At 40.7% G+C, this 19,274-nt stretch overlaps 2 protein-coding genes across 2 annotated transcripts; one reads left to right on the top strand and one right to left on the bottom strand.

Moving 5' to 3' along the window:
• Positions 1–1,050: 1,050 nt before the first annotated feature.
• LOC103439994 (protein MET1, chloroplastic) lies at positions 1,051–3,167 on the bottom strand. The gene is made up of 6 exons (XM_008378659.4): positions 2,855–3,167; positions 2,406–2,627; positions 1,974–2,140; positions 1,778–1,862; positions 1,445–1,513; positions 1,051–1,357 (listed from the first exon to the last, which is right to left on the bottom strand). The coding sequence occupies exons 1-6, from the start codon at positions 2,978–2,980 to the stop codon at positions 1,187–1,189; spliced, it is 840 nt and encodes a 279-aa protein (XP_008376881.1). The 5' UTR covers positions 2,981–3,167; the 3' UTR covers positions 1,051–1,186.
• Positions 3,168–13,296: 10,129 nt separating this feature from the next.
• Positions 13,297–17,133, top strand: LOC103439993 (late embryogenesis abundant protein At5g17165-like). The gene is made up of 2 exons (XM_008378658.4): positions 13,297–13,658; positions 16,545–17,133. Exons 1-2 carry the CDS (start codon positions 13,555–13,557, stop codon positions 16,819–16,821), a joined length of 381 nt encoding a protein of 126 aa, XP_008376880.1. The 5' UTR covers positions 13,297–13,554; the 3' UTR covers positions 16,822–17,133.
• Positions 17,134–19,274: the final 2,141 nt, after the last annotated feature.

The raw sequence follows: 19,274 nt of genomic DNA, 5'->3' as shown, positions 1-19,274 counted from the left end.
GAAAAATCTCTTCGAGAAGGGTCGCAACGAACCGAACAAGCTAAAAGTGAAAAATTAAATAAATAAACAAATAAAACCCATACAACGGTCGGATGATATTCTTTTCCATTAGTAAATAAGAGGTTTTGAATTAGAATCTTGTAGATGATAAATTTGATACTAAATTAAGTTGTCTATTGTATGGTTTAGTCAGACTCTCCCCTAAAATATATCATTGTACTAAAAAAAAAAAGCACCAAAAATGAATTTAATATAAATTATTCATTATATGGTTTAACCAAACTCTTCATTTCCCTCAATATAAAATATATCTTTATGGTAAAAAACAGCGCCAGAAAAAAAAAAAAAAAAAAAAAACATTGTGGGTTTCGTTGATTACAATTTACAAGATAATTTAAACACCAAAAAACAGGCCCAACATGAAATGTCAGCCCAAGAAAAAGCTCAACAGGAGAAAACAAAAATGCAAAAATACATTTACTTAGGGGTGACGTTCAAACCGGTAAGCCGAACCGGGAAAATACATTTGACCATGATACGTTCGGTTTTCGATTTTTCGACTTTTAAAACCAAACTGATGGGCCAATATAATTTTTTATTTGTTTTCTACACTAGTCTTTTTTATTGGACATCCTACTCAAATTGTAGAGTCGATTCTTATAATCCCATCTATTATTTATTTTTGTCTCTTCTTCTCGTTTGCTTTCTTTCCCAAACTTTACAAAAAAACAACATATTGAGCTAAATCGAACCAAACTAATTATAAGCATGAATCAAACTGAATAGGACCGGTTAGGTCCAACCAAAAACGTCTTTAAAACAAAATATTAATTGCTTGTTTTTGTATTTACATGCCAAAACAAACACTTAGTATAAATTGGAGCCTACCCGACTCATAGATTTGTTTTTGGCTCGTGATTAGTTAGTTTTGTGCGTTTATATTTATAAGAAGCTGTTATTGAGACTCCAAATATATTATGTTGCATTCAATTCCGTAATTTCATTCAAACAGATACCAACCTTACTCTCTAAAAAAGAAAAATGCTACCCTTCTTGAATTGATAATTTAAATCTAAAAACTCCATGTTCTTTCTACATTTTCTAGAGAATAGGCCTCTTGCAACAACCGATACATGATTGAGGGTATTAGTATAATTTAATTAAATGCAAGTATTTAGCCGTGTGCTCATTGAAGACCATATACAAGCAAAGCTCCGACGCCGGCAAGACCAGCCGCTAGGCCAATGATGACGCCGATCGGAGGCAAACCGCCGCCAATGGCTTTCCCGGTGTTGACATCGTATTGTGCAAACCGCTTCTTTGGTGCTAGACATTGAGGGCATGTGTACGAATCCGGCTGCAATTACATGCATGCATCAAAATCACGTACACAAACTCGTCTAATCTAATTGGTAATTGGTGAAAACGGAGCTAATTAAATTACCTGCTCATCAAAAGGCTTCTGTAATGTGTATATGAATCCACAGTCAAGACATATGTGAGTAGCTCTAGCCTGAAAATTGTTCATGGTGCACCCAATCAATAGTATAATTCATAAGGCGCAGAGTGTAGAAGCTCATGACAAATGAAACATAATAGGCTAGTAATAATGTGGTTCAAATTCGTTTTTGGCGAGAATCGAACTTAATACCCCACTTACTAGTAAAGAGAAATATCACTAAATAGTAGTACTAAGTGACACTATATTATAAGTTGGTGTTATAAGTTGTACACTATAGTATCATTCCGCGGGTTATGTTAATAAAGTGATGCTTGCCTTTTGAGCCTCGGTTAGTTTCCGTCCAAAACGAGGTGGAGCTGGACGCTTTGGTAGGCGTTTAACGTCGACAGGAGCACCACCCCTACATTAAAAATGACCACAATTAACTTCAATTTTCCAATCTAAAACAGTTTTATTAATTCAATAAAACCAATTTATATTGTAACATTAAATTAAGAAATGGATAAACAACCTGCTAACAACAAAGTAAACAGAGTCTGGCTTGGCATTGATGGCAGTTTTTGTAAACCCTAGTTTATCTGCTGGCCATAATTCATCACCAAAGAAGCTGCTGGTGTAGATGACCTGGTCCCCTGCCTTGAGCCCTGCCTTTGCTGCATTCCCACCTCCATCCACAGCCTAGACATATTATCAATACATATATTATAAGATTAAGCTCCCAATTGTTAGTGATCATATTCTTATGGAAATTATCGTCAGCACTCCAAAATAGTCATCCTGCAATATATCATCCCTTTTTAATTTTAGCACTATGGAGGGGTGCATGTGACTATTTTGGAGTGCGACTAACAGCTCCATGTTCAAATAACCGTATAAATGGAAATTTGTACAAATATATTGAACAATTGGAGATAGGAAAGGAAAGATAATAAGAGAAACTGACAGTGATGGTAACAGGACCTCCGGGCTTTTGTCCCAAAGTGAGGCCTAAAGGCTTGTCCACCTCAGCCTCGATCGACTTGGCTGCCCCAGCAGTTCTTGCTGTAACCCTAAGCCCTCTTCTTACGTTGTTGCCTAAACCACTCCTATTATTCAAATCTGCTACCAGAGAATATAGCACTCCCCGTTTGGCTTCTCCAAGTGACAATCCTTGGAAGCTAGATTTCTAGATATATAGAATATAGAACAAAACAAATGTAGAGTCATAAAGTTAGATTTCTTGAACAGCATGATTCGGAATCAAAGCATATCCAAACGGTGTGACACTGTGGCAATATCACAAACCAATCATGCACCGATAGCCTATATGATCACTACTTTGGAATACTGTCACAATGACATACCCGTTGCGATAGATATTCTTGTGGTTTGAGCATTAGAATTGGTACCTACCTGGCATTGAACCGGTGGAAATTGTTTTGGAGTAGCGACCTGTGGAGTTCTTGTCGAGTGGTGCCTGTTGAAGGTGGGGGAGCAAGAGGAGGAGGAGGAAGCAGCTGCAAGCACCGCCTGTGACATGTTTGGTAGCGCTAAATTGTGACCAGACAGAGAAGCTAGAGTGAGTCAGGCACACACTCTTCTAGTTTGATATCTAGATGAATGAAGCTGTTGTTCACAGGATTGCAGGACCAGATAAATTTTGATTGGCCACGATTGATTTTAGTGGCCACTGGCCAGCCACAAATCACAAGCACCAACTTTCTTCCAAAAATAATTAGATCTTATAAAAATTGCTGGGTCGAATGCTAACCAAGCCTGGTCAACCGCGTACTCGGGCCATCCTTGCAAGCCCAAGGTAAACAAGAAGGATTTTCAATTACACTAGACGCGACATCTCTAATTTATATCACGTTTGAATTTTGGGAACTTTAACGAAAAGTTCCTGGTACTGTTCACTTTAACGAAAAACCACATTTTTACACTAAAAAGTCAATCTTGGTACTATTCACTTTACGCTTTATTTTGTTCTTATCGTTAAAACTCAAAGTTTTCAAACCCTTTTTGTAGAGCCAAAAATATTCACAGGGCGACACGTGGATTTTTGGACAAAAATGACAAAAATACCCTTGCAGTACAACGAGGTTCCTACGCGCAAGCAGCGGGCAACCCTCTTTCAACCAAGACAGAAGTGTCCAAAATAGGTAACAATTCAAAGTCCATCTCATCAAATCCTTTCTACAAGGTAATTCCCAAACACATTCCTTTTAAATTATGTTAATTGGCTAATTAATGGGTTTATTGCCTAATTAACCCATTAATTGTCAATTAAACCATCCATTATATCCAAATAACTACAAAATACATCCAATTCAACCCTAAAACACCACATGGCCGGCTATCCCCATTTCAAAACCTAATCCATCACTTTTTTCTACCTTTTTCACAATTTCTTCCTTTTTATTACCCAATAAATTCAAAAACCACCAAAACATTCATCTTATGTTTAATAGCCAAATAAATTGGCTAATTAAACCTAAATTAAACCTAAAAACCCTAGCCACCTCCTATCCCTATAAATATACTCCCATTCTCACCAAAAAGCTAATTCCAACACTTTGGCAAAAATCCCAAAATTCTCTAAACACTCTTTCTCTCTAAATTCTAACTTTGGCATCGGAGGTTCTTCGGCCAAAGCCCCCCCATTCATCGTGGGCGCGTGAGGCTTTTGGCCTTAACCTAAGGTGTTAATTGTTTTGTAGGTGCAAAATTGTCCAAGATCAAGGAGGAAGAAATTTGCATCCACAAATTGGTGCTTTCATTGAGAGTTGAAATCCATACTTGTAGAAGACTCTCGCACAAAAAGGTTTTTTCTTTATTTTCTAGTCCATTTGAATATTTTTCATACGTTCTTATTATTAGAATTTTTTACTTGCAAAGGCTCTTTGATAAAACGTATAAACAAAATATAATGGCTAGAAATTTAGAAAATTCCACAAGTGAAAATTCTAATGTTCAAGAAATGGGATTGCGGAGATCCGTGAGGCTAAATGCGACAATAAGGGGAGCGGCATCATCATCACGAGCTTCCACCATGGGAACCACCGTGGTGGCTACCTCGGTAGCCACCCGCGGCGAGGTCCATGGTGCCTTCACCACGGCCACCATGGGAACCACCGCAGTGGCTACTTCGGTAGCCACTCATGGCGAGGTCCATGGAGCCTTCACCACGGCCCGGAGATCCGTGAGGCAAAATGAGACAATAAGGGGAGCGGCATCATCACCACAAGCTTCTACCATGGGAACCACTGTGGTGGCTACCTCGGTAGCTACCCGCGGCGAGGTCCATGGTGCCTTCACCACGGCCACCATGGGAACCACCGCAGTGGCTACTTCGGTAGCCACTCGTGGCGAGGTCCATGGAGCCTTCACCACGGCCCGAGCCGTGCCATCCAAGGCTCACGGTACCAAGACCACGATCCAAGCCGTGCCATCTAAGTTTACGTGGACCCAAGCCCAAGCCTCGCATTCACATGCACCGCGCATTGAGCAGCCTGCTCCCGTCAAGCAACCCACTCTCACGGCCCAACCTGCTCCTGCCGAGCAGCCTGCTCTCGTGACCCAGCCTGCTCCCGACGAGCAGCCCACTCCCGTGGCCCAGCCTGCTTTCGTCGAGCAGCCCACTCCGGTGGCCCAGCCTGCTCCTGCCAAGCAGCCCACTCCCGTGGCCCAGCCTGCTCTCGTGACCCAGCCTGCTCCCGACGAGCAACCCACTCCCGTGGTCCAGCCTGCTTCCGTCGAGCAGCCCACTCCTGCCAAGCAGCCTGCTCTCGTGACCCAGCCTGCTCCCGACGAGCAGCTCACTCCCGTGGTTCAGCCTGCTTCCGTCGAGCAGCCCACTCTCACGGCCCAACCTGCTCCTGCCGAGCAGCCTGCTCTCGTGACCCAGCATGCTCCCGACGAGCAGCCCACTCTCACGGCCCATCATGCTCCAGTGGCTTTCCAAGTAGCCCAAGTCGACCCAAGACTATCTCAACCATCCGGACCTACCATCGAGCCTGGGGCATTCTCACCATATTTTTTCGCGGATTTGACATTTCCCAATTCAAATCTCGCGCCCGGAGTCTACCACATTTCCACTGCCCAAGGAGGCGCATTCCTTCCAAGCTCTTCCAATCCAAATGGCGAACAACACTTGTCTCGACAAGTCATAGAGTTGACGAGCGCCCTTACACAACAGACAACTTTGGTGAATCAACTTTTGCAACGCATCGGGATCCAACGTGCCCCGGACGAGGTATCCCGAAGTAGGACAAGGGCAGACGAACCTTTCCAGCAGCGTCCCGGCAAGCAGCCATTCGACCAGCCACAAGCCGAACGTTCAGGCAGTGTACATTCCCGATTGGGCCCCCGAGATAGCGTATACTCCCGTCTTAGCGCGCGGAGGAGCGTGTACTCTCGACTAGGCCCACGGATAAGCATACATTCACGGTTGGGGTCACACTCCGATAGTCAACATGAGCAACCTTCCGGACAAAGTGTTCATTCGCAGCTAAGCCCACAAGGAGCATCATCCACCTCACATCAGAGTAGGCAGCACGACGGACGGAGAGAGGCAGTCACTCAATCCAGCTCAAGTTCAACCAGCAGCCTGCGAAGAACTCGCTCGCCTGCTAGGAACGCACCACATGCACTGCATCTGCGGCGTAGACGAGCCAAACATATGGAAGAGCAGTCTAGACCAGCAAGTCATGGCTGGGGACAGCCGAGAGCTCCGCTACCCCAACAAAGGCAAATTCAGGAAGAAGTAGAGAGACTCTTGACCAAGCGATTGCATGATTTCCAACGCAACGAGGTCACCGACGAGGCACTACGATGGAACATGACCAACATAAGCAGGTCACCCTTCACGGACGAGATCGAGCAGGCAGAGCCTCCACGAGAGTTCAGCATGCCACATTTCACATTTTTCAAAGGGGATGAAGACCCGGAGAGACACTTAAAGCGTTACCGAAGCGCAATGATCCTTTATCGAAACAACGATGAGCTTATGTGCAAGATATTCGCCACCACTCTACAAGGCGAGGCGCAAGATTGGTTCTACACCCTGCTGCCACAATCCATCCGGAATTTCTACGAACTTTCTTTGGTTTTCACCAAAGAATATTCATCCTATCGCTCGATCAAAAAGAAATCTGATCATTTGTTCAACGTCAAGAAGAACCCAAAAGAGTCACTTCGCGACTATGTGAGGAGTTTCAAAGTAGAGAAGGCAAAAATAGTCGGATGCAACGACTCGATAGCTAGAGCAGCCTTCCAAAAAGGACTTCCAGCAGACCACCCGCTATTCGGAAAATTGATCATGAAAGAAGATCTAACTCTGGCAGATTCTTTTGCTTTGGCAGAGAAGTATGCACTTTGGGATGAGGCTCGCCAATGCACATTCAAGGACTTGAAGAAGTACCCGACATCACCTCCCTAGAAGCAGCGGATGACTTATTCACATGTTTGACGATATCTAAAGTAGCAATAAGCTCTACCATCATGCGAGAAGAGATGGGGGCCCAACTACCTGTATTCCACAGTTACCTGTATTCTACAGTTCAAAAGCTCTCCTCGATGTTATTAAAAATTCAAAAGCTAACTTTGGCGATAGTTGTTGCAACCCAGAAACACAAGTTTTACTTTCAAACGCATGCAATCATCCTAATGACGTACTATTCTGCCCAATCCAGACGCGCGACGATAAAGGCGTAGACCCTGGCGGATGTAAAGTTTTATGACGAACGCAACACTGGAAGGACACACTCGAAAGCAAGTTTTGTCCTCGTCACCCTAAAAGATTCTACATAGGAGCAACATGTACCGGCAGTTGAGTACCATTTCTTGCTGCGCATCACACGGCCCTAGCCGACCCTTGCTCAATGATTCAACTCTAGAGTGGCCCAATACCGGCAGTTGAGCATCTCCTGTTGCGTATGACATGGCCCCATCTCCACAGCTCCCTACTGCGTCTTCACGCCGAGCCTAGGTGACGCAACAGAGCGGCCCAACGATGCCTCAGAAGTAGCCGAGCACACTCTAGCTGCGCTTACTCCACCCGATGGAGACTTCTGGCATTTGCATGTCGACGACGCAGAAAAGCCTTCATCACTGCCGGCAGAGAAGGCTCCAAAAAGATGGATCCCATCTGGGAAGGTCCGTACAAGATCAGCAGAGTAAGGGGCAAGAGTAATTACACCCTCACCACCATGAAGCGGCAAAAAGATTGAAAAGAAATGGATGGCCTACAATCTGAAGAAGTACCATGTGTGACCTCCCGCTACATCAAAACCCGAAGACTCAATAAGCTCGACGGGCACCACCTCACAAGCTGAGGACTATCCAGTTGTTATGCAGTTCCTACCTTACAGCTAAAGTTCTCGTTCGTTTCACTCGTTTTTCAATGAGGAATTTAGAAGTAATCACAACTTGGCTTGGCTGTATGCTTACAACAACTAATCACTCCTGCACTTCAAAAGAAGACTGCGCCATTCTTAGGGACTCATCGCAGGAATTGCGCCCCCCGAGGGACCAACCATGCTCTCCAGTGCGAGAGGGTAAACCAATTCTCCGACACCCATATGGGTCAGCTCTCCAAGACGGGAGGATAAACTTTACACTCCGAATATCCAGACGTGGATGAGCCTGGCTGCCCTAGTATAACTAGATGCACAATGGCTTGCGCCGGGATTCCTAGAAGTAGCCGCAATGGTCTTTTTCAAGGCTTAGCTAACTGAAGGATTTTGGGTCTCTTGGCCTAATCCGTGGGGAACCGGGCCCTAGAGACGGAGAGGGCACATTACGCAGTACATCCGATGGACGGCTGCCCTGGAATCCTAAAGCTGCTACCGAGTGCACTAAGGTAGCCTACGGATTCCGGAAGACTGCCTACGGCTTGCCCTTCGAGCAGTGAAGCCGCACTAGACTTATACAACCGCACATTCTTGTGAAAGGTTAAACAAGCTAGCGCGCATATACGAAGTTTTATCCACTGCCGACATGCTACGTAGTTGATAAGCTTCACCTCTGCCAAGCGCGGAACAACATACACCAAGTCCTAAAGTGTTGTGATACTTGCTACGTAACCTACGGAATTGAAGAAAGTCAAGGTTAACAGCCTAGTGGTTACGCGGACTTGTCTGCTTCTGTAAGTAAGGCATCCGGCTGCCAACCCTATGGCTAACAACTTTGCAAAGTTCTACACCAACACCTACGGCTGCATAGGCTACGCGAGTTTGTCTGCTTATAAAAAAGTAGCATGCCTGCCACTGGTCTATCAAGTCTAAAGGTTAGGGCATGAACAAAAGAAGTGAAGATGAAGAAAAACGAAGGAAAACATGTTTATAAACAACTAGCAAAGGCTGAAGGAGTTCAAGCAAAACAAAAGCTACAAGGAAAAACAAAGAAAATCCTAAAGGCTACCTAAAATACTACACTACAGCAGCTTGGACATCCCACGACTACTCGGTCGCCACACCTTCAACAGCCGTAACGCTCTTAGCAGCGGCATCATCCGACGCTTCACCCCTGGCTGCCCCAGTCTGGGCACTAACTTCTCCAACTACTTCACTAATGGAAGCCTTAAAAGTAAAAGCAAGCAAGTCTTCCGGAGAAATAGAGAAGGTCTTAAAACCTCAAGCCCATCCTTCTCACCCTTCAGTTGCTCATTCTTCTTAAGCAGACTAACACGGACGCGCTGCAGCTCATCCGCTCTCTTCTTAGCATAAGTAGCGAAATGAATCTCAGAAATTGCAAGCTTAAGATCTTGAATCTGAGGCGAATCAATCTCAGCAGCAAAGGGAGCAGGCTTTGGCGCCACTTTAGCAGCAGAGTCCACCTTACCACTCTTCATAATAGCAAGTCTCTACAAAGGTGAACCGGACTTGGCTCCCAAAGAACGTCCTGGTACAGACTTCGGCACTGGGGGCATGATAAAACCTTTACGCTGAGTAATCTTATCCACAATTGTACTAGCCATTCTCAACATGGAAGACGCCACATGCTCAGATCTAGCAGCCTTACATTTCTTCCCATTGGAAGAAGTCATGTCAATCACATACCTCTTGGTAGCAAACGGACCCTCATGAGCAGCGAAAGAAGTCTTTGGTTTTTTCTCAACCGGCATCTCTTGAGCAAGCAGAAAAGATCCATTTTCCCACCTTCACTTGCAGTAGGATCCACAACAGTAATTGGACGAGCCAGTGCATCCGCTTTGATCCTATTCCCCTCATCTTTTGGGAACATCCCACGTTTCTCCTAATGAAAAGAGTTAAAGTAGCCAACGTCATTCGTGGTACCTAGCAGGGAAGTTCAACCCAACATTCCAGCAGTTCATGAGGTTCGCAACCTCTTCATTTCTCTCAATCACCAGCCTAGCTCGAGTCATGTCCAAAAGCCTAAAAAGACATGAGCCATGTGACTTGCCTAACACTGCGCCCCATTGCCACAATTCGAGGTCCCAGCCACACAAGCTGCCCTTGGTTCTAGCCAAGTCGAGCAGCTTAAAGCAGTGGTCCCTGCCGCAATACCTCATCGGCCCATGCCGAGTCGACTCCTGGCCCATGCCAGCTGACGTGCCGCACCACCCCGACGACTGCCCCGCGGTAGCACTATCCACGAAGAAGACGAAGAAATCAACGAAAGACGGTCCTTTGCACGGGCAAGATGTAGAAGATTGCTAGAGGAGGGGGAACAAATATCCTCTAAGCTATCTCTCTCTTGTAGGGTAGAATAAATCGCTCTCCAAAGTTGATTTAATAACCCACTTAAGGTGGATTTAAATAAGCTTTGAGAGAAATTTATTTCCCTTTCCTAGAAGGATCTAATTTCCTATTAAAGAGATAATCTACATCAAAATAGGAAGCAGTCCTAAGTTTCCTAAAGCAAGAAGATCTCTACACCTGCTGCCCTTTTCTGCGAGCAGCCCAACAGGTGTGGGGGCATTTGTGGAGCCAAAAATATTCACAGGGCGACACGTGGATTTTTGGACAAAAATGACAAAAATACCCTTGCAGTACAACGAGGTTCCTACGCGCAAGCAGCGGGCAACCCTCTTTCAACCAAGACAGAAGTGTCCAAAATAGGTAACAATTCAAAGTCCATCTCATCAAATCCTTTCTACAAGGTAATTCCCAAACACATTCCTTTTAAATTATGTTAATTGGCTAATTAATGGGTTTATTGCCTAATTAACCCATTAATTGTCAATTAAACCATCCATTATATCCAAATAACTACAAAATACATCCAATTCAACCCTAAAACACCACATGGCCGGCTATCCCCATTTCAAAACCTAATCCATCACTTTTTTCTACCTTTTTCACCATTTCTTCCTTTTTATTACCCAATAAATTCAAAAACCACCAAAACATTCATCTTATGTTTAATAGCCAAATAAATTGGCTAATTAAACCTAAATTAAACCTAAAAACCCTAGACACCTCCTATCCCTATAAATATACTCAAATTCTCACCAAAAAGCTAATTCCAACACTTTGGCAAAAATCCCAAAATTCTCTAAACACTCTTTCTCTCTAAATTCTAACTTTGGCATCGGAGGTTCTTCGGCCAAAGCCCCCCCATTCATCGTGGGCGCGTGAGGCTCTTGGCCTTAACCTAAGGTGTTAATTGTTTTGTAGGTGCAAAATTGTCCAAGATCAAGGAGGAAGAAATTTGCATCCACACTTTTCATTAGTTTTCCTTTGAATTTTCTCATATGGTGCCACATCATTGTTTTGTGACATTGTCGCCTTATCATATTCGTTTCATCTAAGTTATTTTTCAAGGTAACCTCATGACATGCCAAAGGTAAATTACAACTTGCACGCCTTCGTCCATATTCGTTTCATATAAGTTATTTTTCAAGGTAACCTCATGACATGCCAAAGTAAATTACAACTTGCATGCCTTCGTCCTTGTATATGTGCGTTCTGCAAACCAAACCCGCGACATGAGGGATCGCTTGCTGCAATTAATTTTCCAATTAACGACTGAAAGGGGTTGATAACTATTGGATATTGATTTTGTCACGAAAATGAACTGTCACTGATTCATTGTGCAATGTGCACATTCGACACCGCCCTTTAGCATGCCTTGGCTCCCACATGTGTCCCCTCGCGATGTTCTTCCCAATAATGTCTTCATTCCTATACTTTTGGTCAGCAATGCATAATTAAGTAACACTCTTTTTACGACATATGTTCGTTTGTTTTGGCACCCGATAAATTCTAGCGTTCGACACTCGTGATTACTTGGTTGTACAGTACTAGTAACAAAAGACTGAACCATTTTTGTTAATTTCACTTACCAATTGGCCACATTTGTGGGAACTATAAAATCTTTGCTTCTTCTTTTTTTTTTTTTGGCACGCACGCTTGTTAGAAAAGTGTAAGATATGCTTATCTTTGAACTCGAGATTGATGCAAACATAACATTTTAAGAATTTTTTTATAACTTGTAAGAGACCAAAGACTTGATGTATGCCTAAACATGTGGGTTTTGGTATAATGCCATGCTTGCTAGGGAATATTCGAGTTCCATCCAAGCATAAAAAGGACTTTCAATTGTTAATTAGCATTCCTTTTGTTTTTCTAATAATTAAGTGATTATTAAACTTGAGATTTAGAAATACATGAACAAAAAGATTCTATTTCACTCAAGCGGAGAGGTTGTAGGTAGAGTTGTTGGCCATAGTTAATCAACTAGCAGTCAATAAACGACCACTGGACTTTGGAGCGTAAATAGGAATTGATAAAATATTCGCGGATATGAGTAATTGTGCTAAATTTAATGATTACAATTATAGATAACCGTTTATATAAATACATGATTATGAGTATAACTGTTTACGTGAACATGGATATTACCAGCTAGTACAAATGACAATTCATTTGACCATTTGTACACGTAAACCTCCATGTCTTATGAACCTCAATAATACAAATCACGTTGTTAATTACGTGTTTGTTAAATGTGAGTTCTAAGTACACAAAATGTGGTACAAATATATGCACTCATACAGTTAGCATCAATGGGGTCAGGGGAAACTAAAATGCCTTTGTGAGTCTATTTTGCACTAAAAAAGGTAGATTGCTGTAACGAAACCACCAGTTAGTCCTCTTTTTTTAGAATAAAAAAAATTACCCAATGTCTAATAGAGGTAAAAAGCAAGGTATAAAATATCGATGATATCGGAAATATCGGTAGTTCAAAAACACGGAAATTTCGATGGAAATATCGGGATATTATCGATATCGATAAAAATTGAATAAAAATCACGGAAATTGTAAGAAAAACTTGGAAAGTTTTATTGAAACTTTGCAGGATGTTTATTTAATCAATTATCTATTAGTTTATCATAAAAAATTGGAAGGAAATGCATTGCATGATAGATATAACTTATTTAAGTTGATTATATAGCGAGCTGACAAACATTGTAAGTGTAGAAAATATGTAGTAATTAATGAAATAAGTTTAAACACACCATAATCATTTATATATAATGAATTAGTACAATATTTTACACTTTATACATTGCATGGTAAGATACATGAGTGATTTAGCAAGGTCTAAAATATCGGTAGTCCAAAAAAATATCAGTAGTCCAAAAACACATAAATTTCGATGGAAATATCGGGATATTATGGATATTTTAGAACATAGTAAAAAATATCATTTTAGACAAGAGGACATGTTATTAAAAGTGTCGATTTTGTGCGTCTAAATAGTTTTAAGGCAGAACTCAATAACTGTAAAAACACCAGCCAATGACCAAACGCCACCACATAATTACAAACGCCTCAAAAAAACACCGTTAAAACACTAAAGCGAGAATGTTCGACCAAGTCGCGACTTGGACGCGCAAAACAAACCCAACCGTCAAAGAGAACGACGCCGCTTCGTACTAGCAATTAGCAAAGAGTACGGTGGGCGGGTAGGTGGCATACAAAAAAGCGAGTCTGCTGGGGCAGGTGGACGTAAAATATTAGACACCACCTTCCAGCTTCCACTATATAAGACGGCCTCATCAGCCAAACCATTTTACACATAAAAGCCAACGATCCCTCACTCCTTCTTTCTCTCTATACACTTGCGCTTAGTCTTTCACTTGTATGGCCGCCAATTCGAGCAGTCGAGGGATCGCGAGCTTGGGGAAGCGACTTATCAACGAGATCCGAACGCGCGATTCAGCTCAGCTCTCTGCTCTCACTCTCAGGTATCCATTTTGCGTTTGATTCGAGCTTTTTCGCGTCTGTATTTGCGTTTAATTTCTCTAATTTCTAGGAAATTTTGATCTGTTAGTTAATATTTTCGTGTTGAAGAAGCTGCGATCTGATCATCTTAGTTGTCTCGGTAGTTTACCGTTTGGAAAATTTGCTTTAATTTCTACAAAAAAAGGTTGAAATTTACTAAACAGAATATATGATTAATTAAGTGTGACTGAAATATATCCCTTCCTTTTTTTGTGATTGTGGTGTGAGATTCTCCTCTGAATGAATCGCTTTTTCTGTTTCCATTTTGGGACTTTGTATTATACTCTGCATGTCCTGACTTTTTAACCGTTAGATCATTTAACCAAAAATATGATGACTAAGATCTCACTATTAAATATTTTGGAATACAAGATGCTTGGAAGCTCGGTAGAATTTTAGATCTATTTTCAGCTTCGTTTTTATCGATATTTTGTTGTTTTATGACTAATATTTTTTAGGGAAGAAAAGAAAAAAGTTTAGAAACAAAATTAAATAATGTTTATGGGCATTTTTCGTACCAAGGGGCCAGTTAGCCGTGGTACTCCCTGGGTGCGGGGTTTCGATAAGGACACGCCACTGACTAGGCTTCTCATTGGACAATCTCCACCGTTCGTTAATATAATAAGAGGAAAAAGATGTCACTTTTGGTAATTTAGCAACATAATTACGATTAGGGTTTCTTTTTTGGATTTAACCATGGTGATAATCATATTTGGGGGACTGAGATCGTTTCCGGATACCTTCCATCCGGATCCTTCGGATCAAGCTGAGTGAGAGATGGAGAAGATAGAGAGAGAAGAGAGTCAGAGAAAGAGAGATGAAGAAGAGAGTCGGAGAGTGAGAGTGAGAAGAGGAAGAAGAAGAACAGTGAAAATGAAAAGATTAATTCCTAACCGTTCAATTTTTGGTTGAACGAAAGAAGAAATCCGGAGAGAATCTTATTCTATATTAGGAAATCCTTAGATCTTTTGCGGATCTATATCTTAGGGTGGTTTTGTTTTTCAAATTATCTATGTGGCAGTGTAAACTTTCAATTGTGACATGTGGATGCGGATGTGCATATGCCTAAAATCTAGTGTCCTTTTCATGGCAAGATCTTTTGGTGAAATATCAACTTACAAATTTTTATGTGCCTAGGTTGCATTTGCAATTTCAGATCGTTTTTATTTCCTTCTTCTCGAGATAGATCCAATTGTATGACTGTAATCTGTTTTTGTTTTTGTTTCTGGGTTCCGATATCTTTTGTTTTCTACTCATGTGCATGAAGACAGACATGTTTTGGGCTGAGAGTTTTCCGTATAATAATAAGAGAGCTTTAAAAGCATTCGGTACTGTTCAGTTTAAAGAAAAATCACATTTTTACATTAAAAAGTCAATTCTAGTACTATTTATTTTATCTTTTATTTTATCCTTATCGTTAAAACTTAAAGTTTTCAAACCTTTTTTTATTAATTTTCCTTAATAATAACGGAAATGTGGGACTCCACCATCCACCGTCCACAGTATCATACTTGTCACCTACTTGGATAAATTTTTAGTTGTGACAGGAACATAAATGGTACATCATGTGTTTCTATGTTAATCTTTTAACACGTATATCCTACAATGTATAAAAAAATACCTGATGTATCACGTGTGACGATGACGCTGAAAAATCTTTCGCCTACTTGGGCGGCTCTGATATTTCTTGATAAATGAATGGTGCGGTCAAAGTTCAAACTCGACTTTTGGTAGCTTTTAACATTAACATTACCAGTCCACTTACTTTGACCATGAAGATTTTTTATTTTTCTTTCGTCAGATATTTGGTGTATAATTCATTTATTCGTATGAATGACCTTATACATACATAATACCCGCATGCCTGCTTGAGGACAATGGGCCGGTGAAATGCAGTGTGCGAAATGGAATATCATACTAGTATTTTTATTTTTTATTTTTAAAAACAAACGATATTATCTATATTAAGCGAGCGGGAGAGTGAGCTAAGTTTTATAATGGGCTAGCATTAATGGGGATCAAATTTGCAAGAATTAAACCTAAGACATCTCACTTACTAATGAACATGAATATTACTAAATTGTAATACTAAATGACAATATTAACACTGGAATATAAAAATTGTTGGGTCAGCTGGTAGGTGATCATTATCTTTTATTAAATAACATGGGTTGGGGTCATGTGACTTGAATATTTTGTTTGGGTGTTGGCATGACATTGACACCTACCCTTAAGCAAATCCTTTTATGCTTTGGCCATTAGGGAATCTAATTAAGATAAAACCGATGGCCAACATTTTTTTTGGTAAGGAATGCCCAACTTGTTTGGTAAGCAGGTAAAGAGTACAAAAGATGGTGGGACATTGTTATCCTTTGAAAAGTTGAAAATAACTGGCTAGATGGTGCATTTGTGGTAAAGCAAAGCTGTCTGTCCTGTCCCTATCTTTCAAACATGCTAGCTTAAGCTGCAATGTTTTTAAATTCGCTTCCATACCCTTTGTGTGTATATTTCTAATTGGTTCGTTCATCCTTTCTTAAATGGCGTTTTGTTTAATATTGGGAAGAAATCGTGTCTTAGGACGTCATTAGCAAGAGTGGGAAATAAGTGCTTTTACTTTTAGTTTTCTTTTTCTTAGAACTATAAATATTAGCCGCCAAGCGCACTCAGCTGCTGTCTCAATTAAGTTTGGCCTAATTTTAAATATCATGTTGTAGAAGTCTTACATCTGAGTGACGCGAATCTTATAACATCACCAAGTCGTTATGCTATTATACTAATCTTTGTGATTACGTTTCCAATGGTCAAGTATGTACATAATTGACCATTTGCTTGTATGTATTGATATTCAGGAGGGCTGCTCACACCTCAATCTATGACAAGAACCCAGATGAGCAGATTCGACCTAGCGTTGTTCCAGATGATGTGATCCCGCCCCAACCTGACAAGTACTGGGCTCCAAACCCCCACACTGGGGTATTCGGGCCTGAAGCTGAACATACTTCTTCCGCAGGCAGGGAGGAAGGTTCCTCCCCAGTGAATGGTGGTGAGGGATCCTCGGTGCTGGAGCAGAAGGCTTGGTTCCGTCCTACCAGCATCGAGGACTTGGAGAAGCCTCACCTCCTGTAACTAGGAGACAACATATTCAAGTATTGAATACTATAGAAATATAAATAAATCGAATATATAGGAGTGCTGCAGACTGCCTATATATATGTATGTATGTTTAGTATTCTGTGTCACATATAGAATACAAGCAGTAGTACTGGGTTGATGTTGATGTTGATAGAATCATATCATTCTATAGTTGGTAGCAGAGCTGGAGCTTACTGCGTTACATATTGTATGCAACTTAATGGTTATGTACCTATGTCTATGTGCTGTGTATTTGTACGGTATCTTTTCTATGAAATACAAGGATATGCTTGTGACCTTATTTTATTTTTCTCGAGTAATGTTAGTGAGATCATATTTTTGTACTACATTTGCTTACAATATCACGCAATGAATGATGCGTACAATCAAAGTTTAATAAGATAAATTTATTAGTTAATGTGACATGTATACATTACTTAACATCTGAGATGCGCCAATCCCGTCTTTCCCCACGAGGACAGAAAAACCAACATACCACGAACACCGGCACAAAGCATACCCAAGGAGTGGGCATCCATCCAATCTTCACTTATAGACATTAAATGGTCTTATTTCCCTTCGTTAACTACTACTGATAAACAAGTTAGTAGCTTACTCCGGTGGAATGTTGGGACAGAGCAATAACCGTCCTTATCCTTATAGTAAAGAAACTAAACCTTACCTAAGAAAGCAGACTATGACAAGAACTGGGCTCCAAACCCCCACACCAGGGTATTCGGTCCTGAAGCTGAACATACTTCTTCTGCAGGCAGGGAGGACGGTTCCACCCCATGATGGTGGTGAGGGATCCTCGCTGCTGGAGCAGAAGGCTTGGTTCCGTCCTACCAGCATTGAGGACTTGGAGAAGCCTCACCTCCTGTAGCTCGGAGACGAAGGTGGATTGTCTGCCCTCCCATTTTCATACTTTTCCCCTTACCTCCTGTTTTGTGTGGTCACGGTTAAACCACGTCAACATTTTATATTCCTATTACTTTTTGTTTTATTATTTTTATAAAAAAATCAATATAAAATGTTGATGTATCTTAACCGTGACCACATAAACATGAGAGGATAGAAAAAGTATGGAAATGGGATGACAGACAATCCACCTCTCTCTCGAAGACAACATATTCAAGTATTGAATATATATTATAGATAAATAAATAAATAAAATATATAGGCGTGCTACAAGCTGCCTATATGTACGTATGTATGTGTAGTGCTTAAAGTAGTAGTTGTTGGATATAAGTCAACAATCTGTGATACTAATAAACAATAAATGCAATAGGAATTAACATAATATAAATTAGAATACGAATTATAAAAACAGACAACTTCAAGATCGAGGCTTGCGTACCGCAATGTCCTTGAAACAGAAATTTCGTCCCTACTCAGTGCTTGTAGTTCTACGGACGTCTGCTTCACCAGGATTCAACGATCTAAGTCAGAAATTTCAGCACTGGAAAATTGACTTCTGGCGAATATTAATGTGGTTCTCTCAGAAAGGATGTTTATGATTGCAGGAGAAGATTTATGATTTTTCTGTGTTGTAAATGCCATGCAGATGGATGTATATATAATGTGATTATACCTGTTCGCAACAGGTATGAGGAAGGAATGCATCTGTTGGGAGACATCTGCTGAAAATGGTGTTTTTGTTTCTGCGTTTTCACACTTCAGACTTCATCTGAAAAGATGAGTCTGTTGGTAAGAATAAATAATTAATTAATTTAAATTCGAAATTAAAAATAATTAATTAATTTAATTATTAGAGCCCAAGGCCCATCTTTTGACAATTAAATATATATTAAATATATATTAATTATAATTAATTATATATATTAATTACCAATTAATTAGTACACCCCAAAGCCCAACCCCAAAGGTGAGCCCAATTTTAGTCTCCAGGCCTATTACTCCAATCACTTTTTATAAAGGATAAAGCCTTATAAAGTGATAAAATCTTTTGGGAATGACCAATGTGGGACAAAGAAATTTCTACTCAAACTACTCAAATTTCCAACAATACCCCACATTTGAGTTGAAATTTCATTCAAACTCCAACAGTAGTATTCTGCGTGTTTACAAATAGAATACAAGTAGTAGTACTGGGTTGATGTTGATAAAATCATATTATATGGTTGATAGCAGAGCTGGAGTTGACTGCGTTACATATTGTATGCAACTTAATGGTTATGAACCCAACTATGTCTCTGGGCTGTGTATTTCTACGGTATTTTTGTATTCATGGGATATGCTTCTGACCTTATTGCCATTTTAACGAGTAATATTGGGAAAATTGCAGTTTTATACTATATTTGCGTACTATCTCAGATTCTCAAGTAGCATACAATTAAAATTTAATAAAATAAATTCATTAATTAACGTAACACGTACACAGTACTTACCACATAAAATGTACACAAATTTACTACAAAACTATTGTT

The sequence above is a fragment of the Malus domestica genome, chromosome 07, assembly GCF_042453785.1.
Source record: "Malus domestica chromosome 07, GDT2T_hap1".
Classification (NCBI taxonomy): Eukaryota; Viridiplantae; Streptophyta; class Magnoliopsida; order Rosales; family Rosaceae; genus Malus; species Malus domestica.
Note: the sequence above shows the minus strand (reverse complement) of the source record. Positions and strands in the feature narration are given on the sequence as shown.